General features: G+C 31.6%; 3 protein-coding genes across 3 annotated transcripts; 2 read left to right on the top strand and 1 right to left on the bottom strand.

The window, feature by feature from the left end:
- Positions 1-3,991: 3,991 nt before the first annotated feature.
- Positions 3,992-6,734, top strand: LOC111681285. The gene is made up of 4 exons (XM_023443043.2): positions 3,992-5,508; positions 5,563-5,787; positions 5,854-6,055; positions 6,118-6,734. The coding sequence occupies exons 1-4, from the start codon at positions 4,989-4,991 to the stop codon at positions 6,590-6,592; spliced, it is 1,422 nt and encodes a 473-aa protein (XP_023298811.2). The 5' UTR covers positions 3,992-4,988; the 3' UTR covers positions 6,593-6,734.
- Positions 6,735-9,730: 2,996 nt separating this feature from the next.
- Positions 9,731-13,319, bottom strand: LOC111681275 (dual specificity mitogen-activated protein kinase kinase 3). Its single transcript, XM_023443031.2, has 4 exons — positions 12,604-13,319; positions 12,136-12,526; positions 10,436-10,568; positions 9,731-10,362 (listed from the first exon to the last, which is right to left on the bottom strand). The coding sequence occupies exons 1-4, from the start codon at positions 12,660-12,662 to the stop codon at positions 9,956-9,958; spliced, it is 990 nt and encodes a 329-aa protein (XP_023298799.1). The 5' UTR covers positions 12,663-13,319; the 3' UTR covers positions 9,731-9,955.
- Positions 13,320-13,617: 298 nt separating this feature from the next.
- LOC111681276 (UPF0488 protein CG14286) lies at positions 13,618-14,727 on the top strand. Its single transcript, XM_046947290.1, has 4 exons — positions 13,618-13,737; positions 13,803-13,974; positions 14,049-14,183; positions 14,420-14,727. The coding sequence occupies exons 2-4, from the start codon at positions 13,806-13,808 to the stop codon at positions 14,707-14,709; spliced, it is 594 nt and encodes a 197-aa protein (XP_046803246.1). The 5' UTR covers positions 13,618-13,737; positions 13,803-13,805; the 3' UTR covers positions 14,710-14,727.
- The last annotated feature ends 6 nt before the right edge of the window (positions 14,728-14,733 follow it).

The following is a 14,733-nucleotide window of genomic DNA, read 5'->3' as shown; positions in this document are numbered from 1 at the left end:
TTTTGGGATTACTCCGTGCCCTCTTAAAAAAAATCAAGGGATGGGAGATTTTCTTAGCTGGTCCTAAAGGATAAAACACCACCAACAATTTCAATCTAAAGTTCCAAACGTTTGAGTATTCTGTGGTCTAAGCCAATTAAACATAACCTCACTTGAGGTGAAACGAAAGCACGAGGTTGATGTATACATATATATAACTTTGAACAGTTACGTGAAGTAATACACTACACCAGTGCGAGCGAGACGCAAAACTTCCGCGTTCCCACGACAATTGGATCTTCGCTCCGGAACGACCCGAGTCATACTCGGCCAAAGATTGTCAACCCTGCGACAGCTGTATCAACCGAAAGTTGTTTACCCAGGAAATAACTATCGGCCACAGTCGAGCTGTTACAATAACAACAGACGCAAAACCGTTGAAAGCCTGGCAACAAACACAAACCTGAACGCGTTTAAGAAATAATCGCGATGACGCGAGAGTTGTTCCCCAACTCAGACCTGAATTACGACTCGTAGCTAGGTTTTTGCAATTTGTTGCTTATGTGACGGAGAATTGAATCGAAATGCAGAATACCAGTGTTGCCAAACGGAGAAAATTTCGATTCGAATTGAAATGCCGAATAGGAGCCAGTTTTTGAAAATTATAAATATTTTAAGAAAATTTTTGAAAAATTTCTCTTTGAAAAGAAATCAAAAGTTTTTCTTTTTTCTAAAAAAAAGTAGACATTTTTTCAAAAATTTATATTTTTGTAAAAAAAATTTTTGATTTCTTTTTTTAAAGAAATTTTTTGGGCAATTCGTTTTTTTTTAATTTCTCTTTTATTCTAGAACAATTTTCAAAAATGTATGTTTTTTTTATAAAAAGTATTTAAAAAATTGCAAAATTTCTTTTTTTAAAGAAATCAAAGGTTTTTCTGTTTTCAAGAAAATGTAGAAATTTTTTTCGAAAATTTATATTTTTGTAAGAAAATTTTTGATTTTTTTTTAAAGAAATTTTTTTGGCATTTCGTTTTTTTTTTTAATTTCTTTTTTATTCTAGAACGATTTTCAAAAATATTTGTTTTTTTTTTATAAAAAGTAAGTAAAAATTGCAAAATTTCTATTTTTTAAAGAAAATGTTTGAGATTTTTTTCTTTTTAAAGATAATTTTTGAAAAATGTTCTTTGAAAATAAATCAATGGTTTTTCTGTTTTCAAGAAAATGCTGAAATTTTCACTTTTTTAAAGAAAATATTCAAAAATTTATATTTTTATAAAAAAGTCCAAATTTCAAGAAATTTTGAAACTTTTTTTAAAGCAAATTTTTGAAATTTATTTCTTTTTAAAGATAATTTTTGAAAATTTTTCTTTGAAAAGAAATCAAAGGTTTTTCTGTTTTCAAGAAAATGTTGAAATTTTCACTCTTTTAAAGAAAGTATACGAAAATTTATATTTTTGTAAAAAAAATCGAGAAATTTTCGAAAATTGTTTTTTTCTTTTCTTAAAACAATTTTTAAACATTTTTTTCTTAAAATTTCTCTGTTTTTCTAGAAAGGTTTGTTTTTGTAAAAATTATTTTAAAATAACTTTTTTAAGCATTTTAAAAAAATTACTTTTTTAAAAAATTTTAAAATTTATATTTTTTAAGAAATTTAAAAAATTATCTTTTTAAAGATTTTTTTTATTTTTTTCACTTTTTTTAAAGAAAATTTTCGAAAATTTTTTAAAATTTCTCTTGAAGAAAATTATTCAAAAATGTTTTTTATTTTAAATTTCAAAATTTATTTTTTTATAGATTATGTTTCAAAATTTCACTTTTTTTAGAAATTTTTTCAAAAATGTTGCTTTAAAAATTTTACAAAATTTCTAATTTTTTAAAGAAATTTTGATAAAAATTCTTTTTTTTACAGAAAATATTACAACATTTTTCTTTTTTACGAAATTTTTACAAAATGTTTAGTTTTTAATATATTTTTAAATTTTCTGTTACAAAAAAAAAAAATCAAAAATTTATCTTTTTTAAAGAAAAAAATCCAAAAATTCTCTTTTTTGTAAAAAAAATTTACAAAATTTCTCATTTATTTACAGAAAATTTGTTAAATTTTCTGCATAAAAAATTTAACAAATTCCTTGTTCAATTTTTTTTTTAATTTTGAAATTTTCAAACTTTTCTAAAAAAAATTTCAATAATTTATTTTAAAAATTATTTTTATTTCTCTGCAACATATGTTTTTGAATACAATTTAAAAAACTTTTTAAAAAAAATTAAAAATTATCTTTTTAATAAAATTTTAAAGACAGTCAAATTATTTTTTTTTAAATAAAAAACTTGTTTGTATTTTTTTTTATATTTTCATTTGTTTTAGTTAAAAAAAAATCATGTAAAATTTAAAATAATGTTATATACATAAAAATCACTATAAAATTAATTCAATCCAATTCACACACACACTTCGTTCAGTTGATCAACATAGCGAAACATAAACTATATAATCGAACGTTCATTTGTAAATTACTGGAAACTTATCTAACATATGTATGTGTTTAAAAATTACATTTTATCTTTTTAAGATTAAATTTTTAATATTTAAGAAAATAAAAACAAAAACTGTATGTATTTTAATTTTCAAATATACATAAATAATAAATAAAGAACAAATCATCATTTTCTCAATCGACGACAACGTTTATGTAGGCTGAGTTAGCTGCTACCAGCTGTCTTTGAAAAACTTAAGGATTTTTCAGTCACAACAGCAATTTATAACCAGCTGTTGCCGCACAAACCGTATCTGCAACGAATTCCCTTTCGTATAGAGAAACGAGAGAGTTTTGTCAATCTTTTACCCTCCCTCCATCCTATGGTTCACATCAGGGTAGGAAGGATAAAACGGGAAATAACCTTAGAGAATCTAGTATTAATACTAGTTAATAGCAGCGAATCTGAATCCTCAGATGATAATAACACCATCAACTACTAAAATGAGGCTATGAGGTCCAACAATACGATACAATTTAACCAAATCTCTAAGGGATAGCGCACCATATCTTCCGTAAAGCTGAACAAACCCATGAAGAAAAGGAGCTCCTCGTCATCCAATATAGAAATAAAGATTAGCCATACCTTTGCCATTGAATTATGCAGTCGGAAATCTACGAATGATGAGGATAAAGTCAAGTGAGGTATTGCTCGAAAGAAAGATTTTCTGACGGACAAAGTTCAAAAAGACCAATACAGTAAGGTACAATTTCAGATCAATAATAAGATGATGAGTGGGCCACGCCATCGCTTCTGAAAGTAAACAACCAATAGAGAGAGTGATTTGCAATGGTGGTATCATGAAGTTGGTATTACAGTTTATTAAAGCGACATAACCAAGATCAATCAAATTGCTATTCAGCAGAATAAGATGGTGATCTTTGATCTAACGGCGAAAACAAGAAAACTTCTCTTCTTGGATTAAGACACTTAAGAACCAATTGTTGGATCGAAAAAATAGTAACAAAATTGTTTATTGGAGCGCTATAACCAAGAACAACCAAATGGAAGGATATTCAGCAGATTAACATAGCGATCATTGCGTTCCCACGACAATTGGATCTCCGCCTCGGAACTCAAGAGCTTTACAGGATAGAACATCCAATTACAGCCAACCTGTTACAACAACGATCATTGCTCTAATGGCAAAAACAAGAAGACTTTTCTTCTTGGATAAAGACACTACAGCAGGAATGATTCGAACTCATGGGATGACTATTCGCTGATCTTTTATCAGACTAAACTTGTGGAAACTCTTCAAAACTCACATAAATAACCGATTATACGAACAAGATATTGAAGAATATAGAAGAGACCATTAAAGTCCTTAAGGATCCTTTTCCAAGAGATCAATAAATCGCAACAAATGTGCGTTCATCAGAATAAAATGGCGATCATTGCTCTTATGGCTAAAACAAGAAGACTTTTCTCCTTGGATAAAGACACTAGAGCAGGAATGATTCGGAATTATGGGATGACTATTTGCTGAATCTTTAATCAGATTAAACTCCTGGAAACTCTTCAGTGAATAAAAATTCTATCCAAAACTCACATCAATAACCGATTATACGAACAAGATATTGAAGAATATAAAAGAGACCATTAAAGTCCTTAAGGACCCTTTTCCAAAAAATCGCAAGAAATGGACATTCAGTTAAATAAGATAGCAAAAACTAAAAGACTTCTCTCCTTGGATATAGAGACTAGAGCAGGAATGATTCGGAATCATGGGATGACTATTCACCAAGGTTGGCAACCGTTATCGCTAAGCTATCGTTACCGCTAAAACACCTTTTAAGCACTAATTAATTAATTAATTAATTAATTAATTACTAATACCGAATTAAGTCAAAATACCGTTAACTCTAAGATATCGTTACCGAATTAAGCCAAAATACCGATAACGCTAAAATACCAATACCGAAATATGTCAAAACAACGATACGAACAAGATATTGAAGAATATAGAAGAGACCATTAAAGTCCTGAAGGATCCTTTTCCTAAAGATCAAAAAATCGCAACAAAAGTGCATTCATCAGAATAAAATGGCGATCATTGCTCTAATGACGAAGACCAAAATAAGTCAAAATACCGATACCGCCACTTCATCACCGTTTGGAAACGGTCGCCAACCTTACTATTCACTGATCTTTAGTCAGATTAAACTCCTGGAAACCGGTTACACGAACAAGATATTGAAGAACATAGAAGTAAAATTTAAAGTTCTGGTGGATCCTCATTTCCAAATATTTACAACGGATATCATAAAGACTGGAACAGACTTGTGCGATCACATGAGGGATCGTGATCTAGCAAAACATTAGAGCAAATCCCTGTTGAAGTTTACTTTAAACTAGGAGATAAAACGGATCTAAGGATTCCATTCATTCTATTTTGACACTATATCGTTTACAAATTTATTAATAATTTTATTATATTTCAAAAACAAATTTCTAAAAACAACATTAACAATATGCAGCAACGTATCAAATTTACGGGACCTTTTAAAAACCAAGTCTCTTTCGATAAAAAGGAAATCCGTAGAAAAATTATTATACCTACTTTCCAGCAGGCACGACGTAGTGCCGATATTTACAATGCCCTTGTACAGGAATTTCTCGAAGCAGGTTGTCCAACATCTGCTAAATACTTTGAAATGTTAATCAATAAAGAACGTCTACTATATGAGAATGCCTCTATAAGAGAACGCTTTCGGGATGAACCAAAATTGCTGTTAAGTCTCTTCGATAACTGTAAAATGGCGGAAAAATCTGCAATTTTGGGTGAAAGCAATGGACGAGCCATATGTACACGTCTACTACTGCAATGTATTTTGATGTTTGAGAACTATGAAAGGAAATACGATTGGATTTTAATGGATGTCTTTAAGATTATTATCAAAATAGCAGCTAAAGTATGCGAAGCTGAAGAGGTCTCAAAGGAATCGTTGTGTAGGATTTACTACAAATACGGAATGTATTTAAGCAAGTGTGGTAAATAAGATTGCAGGACTTTTGGAATCTGATATTATTTTAATACTATTCCAGATTTGGAAGAATCTGTTAAATATCTTGAAAAATCCTTTGATTTGGCTAAGGGAACCGATTGGATCGATGAGGAACATTCGAATAAAGGCAAGATTGTGCACTATTCCTCGGCGATAGCCAAAAGTTATGGCTATGCTCTGCTACATTATGCTAATAACATATATCATACTGAACCAACCAAGGCTTTAGGTCAAGCACAAAAAGCCATTGTAATTTTAACGGGAGGTATAGATTTAAAAAAATGTGTAGAATCCTCATAACTTTTTAAAAGATATCTTCCCTCTTTTACAGTGGGTATTGAGCATAATAAAGGTATTTACCTGAAAGCATATCTAGATATGGCTGAATTTCAAATAGAAGTCAAAAACTATAACGCAAGTCTTTTAATACTTGAAAAGATCATAAAATATATCAAACTATATGTAGCGGAAAATGTGAAATATTTGAAATTCCTTTCACGTTATCATCATTTAAAGGGTGTCTGTTTTGAACGGTATGTTTTGATAATACGTAATACCTTCTTTCATCACGATTTATTAACAATTCTTTATATAGTCAGCAAAATTTTGATATGGCTTTAATAGAACTACATGAATCGCTTAAAATTATACGTCATATAAGTCTGAAACAGCAAGAAGCTTTAGTTTTATTGGATATAGCTAAAGTTTACATTAATCGTGGTCGTTCTCAGTTCCGTATGGCCGATTTGTGTTTACGTCAAGCGAAGGAGATTTTCGTTGTTCTAAATGATTCGTTTAATATTAAGAAAACTTCTTATCTCATGGCCAATCTTAAGATGCAAAATATACAACCTATGATTTTGGATTTAATAAAGTTTTCCTCCACCAACCGTTGCGATAAATATCGTTTAATGCGTTGGAAATCTATGTGTCTACCTTTTTGGCGTAATTTGCGTCAATGTTTGGAACAAGAAGAACGGCTGCCCATGCATTGTCATATCGTTGCAACAGAAATTCCAGCGAGAATTGGCCAAAGAAGAAGTTTCCAGCGCAAAGCTCCAAGATATTAAGTATTTTTAGATTTAGAGGGTTTTTTATAAATCCCTTTCCTCACTTCACTTAATTTTCTATATTAATCGTTGTTGTATTTTTAAATATTTTAAATTCAATTATATTTTTATAGATTTTTATCTAAAATCCACTGTTATTCTATATTTTGAATAATTCATTTGTTTTAAGTCGTGTTTTGAAAGAAGTAGGAACCTAGATCAGTTTTTTTCGAGATCATTAAGACATCTCTAATGTTAAATAGTTTCGTATATATAGGATGGTCCGAGATTATATCAACCATCTGTTAAAGATTTAGAAAATGATCAGACCATCACTGGCACTAGTTATGTCAGCCGTCCTGTCATCCAATATATCGAGTAGGGGCTTACTCGTTCGAAGTGCGGACTCGTTTGATCTTTCCCAATGTCGGAAGGTTAGAGTTAATGATGCTCGTTAATGTCATCCAACAACAGATGTGTTTCGTCTTGGTTAAGCTGACAGATACTGTATATTATCTCCATTACTTTGGTTAATAACGATAGGACATCAACCGATAAAAGACAATATCGTAATACTTCTAAGGGAGCATGATCAAAATTATTGAAAAGCCTTGTTTGGTTTCTGGATTCGCAATTGATCAGACCATCGCTGGCATTAGTTATGTCAGCCGTATTGGTGCAAGCATTATATCGAGTAGGGGCATACTCGTTCAAAGTACGGAAGATACCGGACTCGTCTGATCTTTCCCAATGTTAGAAAGCCAGAGTTTATGATGCGCCCAACAAGAGACGTGTTTCTGTCTAAGTCAGTTTGGCGGAGGCTAGATATAAAGACTCCTACTGGCAGAATACTAACATTATAGAGGTCTCGGTTCCGCTGATCTGAAGATACTACCTTACAACACCGACAATCGGTTCTTCGCATTTAAACGATTTGGAGTTCAACGAACAACGACCAAGGATTGTCAACCCATGATATATGCGATCTCGGATAAATGCACAACTTCACTGGACGTAACCTGAAACTATCACCAGCGAAGTCTTCTGCTACACTTTTCATCACCTGAACGAATGAGGTAAACCTGAACTACTTCCTCAGTTCATGCCACTGCAGCGCTTGGGGAATGGACAAAGAAACCTTGTTGATTACCTATAAAACAATTGGCTGGCCAGTGATCAATTCTGCTGCTCCAGTGTGGTCTCCTTCGCTGAGTGATACCCAGTGGAGAAATATTCAAAACTGCAAAAATGCTGCCCTACGGACTGTAACGTGCTGTATGCAAATAACCTCAGAGCACCATCAATTCTGCTGCTCCGGTGTGGTCTCCTTCGCTGAGTGATACCCAGTGGAGAAATATTCAAAATTGCAAGAATGCTGCCCTACGGACTTTAACGTGCTGTATGCAAATAACCTCAGAGCACCATCTACATGAGGAAACGAAGGTCCTCCCAGTCAAGGAACATAATGTCATGCTGACTAAACACTAGGATATCACCGCAGGAGTCAATGACTCCGAGTCATCCCAACTTAAATATCACACAGTTGGATACTCCCCCGAGCCATGTCAGCAAGGACCTTCATGTATACAAAGAGAGCATACGTAGTTATATTCAGGATCCCGGAACTCGTATACAGCAGCTTTGAATGTCGTTCTTGGAGGTCGCCCACCGCCCATAGCAGAAATAGAGAAGAACCTGCCGCGGAAGACAAGAGTTGCTCTGGCACAACTGAGTTCGGGATAGAGCAACAGGCTCAACACCTACTGGTCCTGTATAGAGCGTGCCGTCCCCAATATATGTCCAGCTTGTAGATAATATTCAACTGTCCAGCTCACCTTACTTCACTTAGCTCAATGGATTTATGGACTAACCCTATTGAAGTAGCCTTGGCTTGGAACTAAATACAGATTAAAAATTGTATAGTTTAGAATGTTAAAATAACATACTCCCACGAGGCATGTCAGAAAGGATCTTCGTATATACGAGGAAAACATAAGCAGATATGTGCAGGATCCACTGGATCAGCCCTCGTATTCGGCAGCTTTGAACAACATTGATAGAGACGCCATAAATTCTGCGGTCGCAGGATACCGTATGAATGTCACAAGAGTAGTTCTGGCACAACTAAGATCGGAATGGAGCAACAGACTCAATGCCTCCTGGTCACGTATAGACCGTGCCGTTTCCAACGAATGTCCTGCATGTTCAACTGCTCAGTCAACTCTACTTCACTCTATCCAATGGATTTATGGACACATCCAGTTGAAGTAACCCAATTTTTAGGCCTGGACATTAATGCAGAACCCCCCAATTAGATTATTGTATAATTTAAACTGTTACAACAACAACACCGATTGTGAATTGAACAATTATTATTGAAAAACTCTTTCCGCCTTATGCAAAAACGATTACTAAGTTAACAATAGTTGTTTAAACCTGTTTTTATATGGAAAAAGTGTGCAGTAAACCATTGTTAACTTTAATACTCGTTTTTGCATAAGGCCCTTTGTATTTAACTTGTTTTAAATTATAATTTATTTTGTTTCTGTTTGTTTTTTTTTTTAATTTTTTGTTTTAAACGTTAAAGCATTTTGTTTTTATGAACAGTTTAACTTTATATTTCTTTGTTTTCGTTATTTTTGTAAAGTATCTGTGTATTTTTGTTTTTTGTATTCTATATAACTTGTTAAAGGAAAATGTAATTTTTTTCTCTTTTGTATACAATAATAATTTAACATAATTAATTGACTTATCAACTGCTGCATTTTCTTTACATTTTGTTTCGTTTTTTTTTACTTTTTAATCTTAGAAAACATGCATTAATTTTTTTATAAAATAAAAATAAAGAATAAAAATATATAATGGTATCAAAACGTAAACAACTACAATTAGAGGGAGCAGTGTAATTAAATACACTTTATTGTTCTGTTTTTAACTTCAGGCTGTTTTGTGGTATTTAGAATTTTGTTTCTGTTAAAAGGGACAGGCAGATTGGTTGGTTGGTTTTAGATTGGTTTTAGATTGTAATTATTACAAAATTAACATGTACAATTAATTGACACTAAAGTTGTTTGTAAATATTTAGTAAAACTAAAATATTTATAAACTTTTCTTTGTAATTTGTTAAATTTTTAAAGCACTTTGTATGTAATCTTTTTGCGTGGAAGCCTTTTTTGTTTAATTATTAATTTAATAGTAAAAAAAGTAATGGCAACAACAGCTTAACCTTTTATTTAGTTAATCCTTGATTGTAGTTTGTTTTGTTTGCTGTTTGCTTAATTGATTGTTGTTTTGTTTAGGTTTTAATTTTTTTTTGAACATCAAATAACAATAAACTAAATAGAGAAATTATGAAAAAGAAAGAAGAACATAAATATCTTCTTCCTACTCTGGCATATCTAATACACCAGCTACAAATTTTGAAATATCCGTATTACGTTTAGCATGTTCTGTTATGAAAGGATGCTGCAGTAATTGCTCATAATTGGGTCTTGCTGTATAACTCTTTTGCAGGCACTTGGTTATAAAGTCTTCGAATTCGGGTGAAAATGTACCCGGTTCTAAGCGGGGTGGTTCGTCCTTAACCACTTGTCTTAATTGTTCAAATGGTGTTTTCCATGTATTATAGGGAAATTTACCAGTTGCCATTTCAATCATACTTATGCCAAATGACCAGACATCAGAACGTATATCATATTGTGCCGGATTGCCGGAGGGATCAATGCGTTCGGGTGCCATATAGGGTTTGCAACCAGCATCTATAGTTTTGGCTACTGAATCGACGAGATAACCTGTTTGTAAAGTATAAAGAATTGCAGTTTTAATACATTTGTTTTTTTAGGTTTTTGTAAATATTTGATTTACCTGATATACCAAAATCGCACATTTTAACTTCGCCATTGCGATTTATGAGAATATTTGATGGTTTGACATCACGATGTATAACTTTTAATTGGGCGTGTAAATAGTGTAGAGCATTGACCACAGACATGGCAATCTAGAATTGTAAATAGATGTTATGAATTATATGGATTGGTAGATAGATAGGTTGATTGATAGATAGATAGATAGATAGATAGATAGATAGATAGATAGATAGATAGATAGATAGATAGATAGATAGATAGATAGATAGATAGATAGATAGATAGATAGATAGGTAGATAGATAGATAGATAGATAGATAGATAGATAGATAGATAGATAGATAGATAGATAGATAGATAGATAGATAGATAGATAGATAGATAGATAGATAGATAGATAGATAGATAGATAGATAGATAGATAGATAGATAGATAGATAGATAGATAGATAGATAGATAGATAGATAGATAGATAGATAGATAGATAGATAGATAGATAGATAGATAAATAGATAGATAGATGATGGATATCTGCTTACGTTCTGTTCTAATTCTAAAGACAAAGACACATATTTCTAGTTCTAGTTCTGTTCTAGTTCTTTTCTAGTTCTGTTCTAGTTCTATTCTAGTTCTGTGCTAGTTCTGTTCTAGTGGTGTTCCAGTTCTTTTCTAATTGTGTTCTAGTTCTGTTCTAGTTCTGTTCAAGTTCTGTTCAAGTTCTGTTCAAGTCTAGTTCTGTTCTAGTTTAGTTCTAGTTCTGTTCTAGTTTAGTTCTAGTTATGTTCCAGTTCTGTTCTAGATCTGTTTAAGTTCTGTACTAGTTCTGTTCTAGTTCTGTTCTAGTTCTGTACTAGTTCTGTTCTAGTTCTGTTCTAGTTCTGTTCTAGTTCTGTTCTAGTTTTAGCTATGTTCTGTTTTAGCTATGTTCTAGTTCTGCTCTAGTGGTATTCCAGTTCATTTTTAAATTCTGTTCTAGTTCTTTTCTAGTTTTGTTCTAGTTCTGCTCTAGTTCTGTTCTAGTTCTGTTCTAGTTCTGTTCTAGTTCTGTTCTAGTTCTGTTCTAGTTCTGTTCTAGTTCTGTTCTAGTTCTGTTCTAGTTCTGTTCTAGTTGTGTTCTAGTTCTGTTCTAGTTCTGTTCTAGTTCTGTTCTAGTTCTGTTCTAGTTCTGTTCTAGTTCTGTTCTAGTTCTGTTCTAGTTCTGTTCTAGTTCTGTTCTAGTTCTGTTCTAGTTCTGTTCTAGTTCTGTTCTAGTTCTGTTCTAGTTCTGTTCTAGTTCTGTTCTAGTTCTGTTCTAGTTCTGTTCTAGTTCTGTTCTAGTTCTGTTCTAGTTCTGTTCTAGTTCTGATCTAGTTCTGTTCTAGTTCTGTTTTAGTTCTGTTCTAGTTCTGAAAGTTTCGGAACAGGTGACAAAATTGGATTAAACGGTTGAAGGAATAAACTGATTATATCTTATGTGTATGTTTCCTAACATCTTGCTACATATCCCAGTTAATCGTAGAATCTTCAACCTTACCACGATTCTGTACTCAGAGACAGTTACATAAGATATGTCCTACTCTTTCTTCACATAACCTATAAAAATCCTGCGCGTTCCCGACCCTACTTTCTTATTGTTTGAAAAGCATTAACAGAACATTCTTGAACTACTTTCATACATAGATGAGCTTTACAAAGCCAACACTATCCATTTTACTTACCTTTCCCAAAACACTCTCCTCCATAATAAGATTATTCTTAAAAACTTTTGGATAAAACTTATCCAAACTGGTATCCATAACTTCCATGCAAATCCACACGTCACCCTCACGAAATAGAGCACCATAGAAGTGAACCGTATATGGGCAATCGCTTGAACGCATCGATATATCCAAATCCATAAGTAAACGTTTTTGTTCTTTACGATTGACGGTAGCAGTAATGCGCTTGACCGCCATTACCGTACCGGTTTGTTCGTGTCGCATTTTCTCGACAATGCCATAGGCGCCACGACCCAAATCGCAAATTTTCTCCAAACTATCAGCATCAATTTCGAAGGTTCGATCACCAATTTGTATAGTAGTGCTAGAGTCTAAATTACGTGGAGGAACTCTAAAGTGAAATGAAATAAAGAATTTTTAATGAAAACTTTTCTAAATATCAGAAGAATATTAAAAAAAAAAACTTACAATTCTGGTTCCGGTTCTTTTTGTATGGTCATATGAAGTTTTGGTCTTGGTCGGGACATTTTGTGGCTGTTGTTTTCTTACTTATTATGTGTTCCTAAATAAACTTAAAGTATTTTTTCGATTTTCTTTCCTCTCTGTTATTCTTAGTATTATTTAAAGGTTTTTGTATTAAATGTGCAGCAGCAAAACGTCACTTTTTGAACAAATTGTACTTTTTTTAATTTTTCTTAATTTTATTTATATTTTTTTTTAATATTTCGTTTTTAACTTTATTTCATTAAATCTATTCGATTATTTCGTTAATTTTATTTTTCTTTTTTTATAATACACTTCGAAATTTAACTTTATTTTTTTCTTCAGTGCAAAATTTTTTGAGTGTGGGCCGTTTTTATAGGCTTCTTGAAGTTTTCAATAGGTTTTGGATGGATATTTCTTTTTTTATTTTTTCCTTTTTTGGTACTATTTTAAGAAAACATTATGTCGGCGTGTTGTGTTTAACACTTGCTATTTGATTAGCTAAATTCTTAATTTGTTAATGCAATGTTTTTATTTATTTTTTAAATATCTGCAAATATTAATAAAAATTTATAATTTCTTGTAGAAGTTTTCGTTAAAAAAATAGATTTTCTATAGTTTTTTGACAAAGCAGATTATTTTATCGTGTTTCGTTTCGTTGCTCGTTCGATTTTTTTAATTCTTTTTTGTTATTCATATTTATTGTGGATTTTTTGTATTATCATGACATTTAGGTGTCAAAAAAGCATTGCCAGATGAAAAAAATTTAGTGTGTTTAGTAAGTACAATTGTGAGAAGATTTGTCCGTTATTTAAAATTAGAGAAGTAAGTATGTATGTAATAAATTCCGCTCTATATAATAAAGTCTGTTCCAATACTTTAAGCTTTCTTTGTTTTTGAGATGCATTATATTCCAATTTTATATTAAAATTTTCAAAATATTGCTTTTCATTCACGGATTCCATTTTTCTTCTGCAGTGCGTTAAAAAATTAGAAAAAAAGCTAAAAATTTTACAAGCTCACAGCTGTTTTAAGCCGCCCACACTTTTTGTATCAGCAGCCGACGCCGTTAATTATGGTCGACTCAGGTTTTTTTCTGCCGACCACGACATACTAAAAGTAAATAATTTGATTTTTAAAATCAAGATTTTTTTATATTATAAATAAATATATATTACCTAAAGAAAATGAACAAAATGAAAAAGCCCAAATCTCTAAGGCCACCTATGCCAATTGTTACGCCTACCGTCAAATCTAATAACACCGATACTGATTCACAATTTGAGTTGGAACTTTGCTGGTGTGTTCACCAGCTAGAGAATGCTTTAAATTCTGGAAAATTATCACAAAAAGTGGGTAAGTAGTGAAAGAAGAACACTTCTATATAGTATGAGTATTAGGTTAATGTTTTCAAACTTTCGTCTTAACAGCTGAAGATACTATTAAGAATTTAAAAGTTCTTAAAGGTAATAGTGCTCCTTTGATTAAAAAACGACAGGTTATGAAGGCTGCTTTGGGCGATTACCGTGCTAAGATGAAAGAGGAGGAAAAGAAAATGAGCTTAGGTAAGTGCTGAAAGAAAGACAGGAAAATAAAGAGTTTAGACTATTTGAAAAACTCTGTCCAAGAAAAGCATGTGGATGTCAACGGCAAAAACTTAAATGAATCTTGTTTAGGTGATCCAAAAGCGTTTAGGGATAAAGCTTTTAGATATTCAAAAGAACAGGACCGGGCCTATAAGATGTTATGCAATAAAATAACATATTCTATGGATCTTACATCATTATTTTCTTGTTTTCAGCTCCTAAACAAATCAAATTTACAAATTCTGCTGAAGTAAATAAAAAATCTAGTTTTGTGAAAAAATCTGCCATCTTAACATCGGGTAAAGATTTTAAATTCAATTTCAATCCTAGCAATGCAGTAGAAAATCAAACACAAGAATCGGAACAACAATCTAAGGAAACAACAGATGCTATGAACTTTAAAACAACAAATTTACAATTGACTTCTGGTAGTGGGTTTAAGTTTAATTTTGCCATAGATGAAGTTAATAATGAAATTAAATTTGATGAATTATCTATAAAATAAAATTGCAAAAACAAAGTTTTTTTT

The sequence above is a fragment of the Lucilia cuprina genome, chromosome 3 (genome assembly GCF_022045245.1).
Source record: "Lucilia cuprina isolate Lc7/37 chromosome 3, ASM2204524v1, whole genome shotgun sequence".
In the NCBI taxonomy this organism is placed as follows: Eukaryota; Metazoa; Arthropoda; class Insecta; order Diptera; family Calliphoridae; genus Lucilia; species Lucilia cuprina.
Note: the sequence above shows the minus strand (reverse complement) of the source record. Positions and strands in the feature narration are given on the sequence as shown.

Bases quoted from the DNA above. Each gene is read 5' to 3' on its own strand.
- LOC111681285 (XM_023443043.2), top strand. From the start codon at position 4,989: ATGCAGCAACGTATCAAATTTACGGGACCTTTTAAAAACCAAGTCTCT. The intron at 5,509-5,562 runs GTAAATAAGATT...ATACTATTCCAG, and splicing joins AATGTATTTAAGCAAGTGTG to ATTTGGAAGAATCTGTTAAA. The intron at 5,788-5,853 runs GTATAGATTTAA...CCTCTTTTACAG, and splicing joins CATTGTAATTTTAACGGGAG to TGGGTATTGAGCATAATAAA.
- LOC111681275 (XM_023443031.2), bottom strand. From the start codon at position 12,662: ATGTCCCGACCAAGACCAAAACTTCATATGACCATACAAAAAGAACCG. The intron at 12,527-12,603 runs GTAAGTTTTTTT...ATTTCACTTTAG, and splicing joins AAAGAACCGGAACCAGAATT to AGTTCCTCCACGTAATTTAG. The intron at 10,569-12,135 runs GTAAGTAAAATG...TTACAATTCTAG, and splicing joins AGGAGAGTGTTTTGGGAAAG to ATTGCCATGTCTGTGGTCAA.
- LOC111681276 (XM_046947290.1), top strand. From the start codon at position 13,806: ATGAACAAAATGAAAAAGCCCAAATCTCTAAGGCCACCTATGCCAATT. The intron at 13,975-14,048 runs GTAAGTAGTGAA...TCGTCTTAACAG, and splicing joins AAAATTATCACAAAAAGTGG to CTGAAGATACTATTAAGAAT. The intron at 14,184-14,419 runs GTAAGTGCTGAA...TCTTGTTTTCAG, and splicing joins GGAAAAGAAAATGAGCTTAG to CTCCTAAACAAATCAAATTT.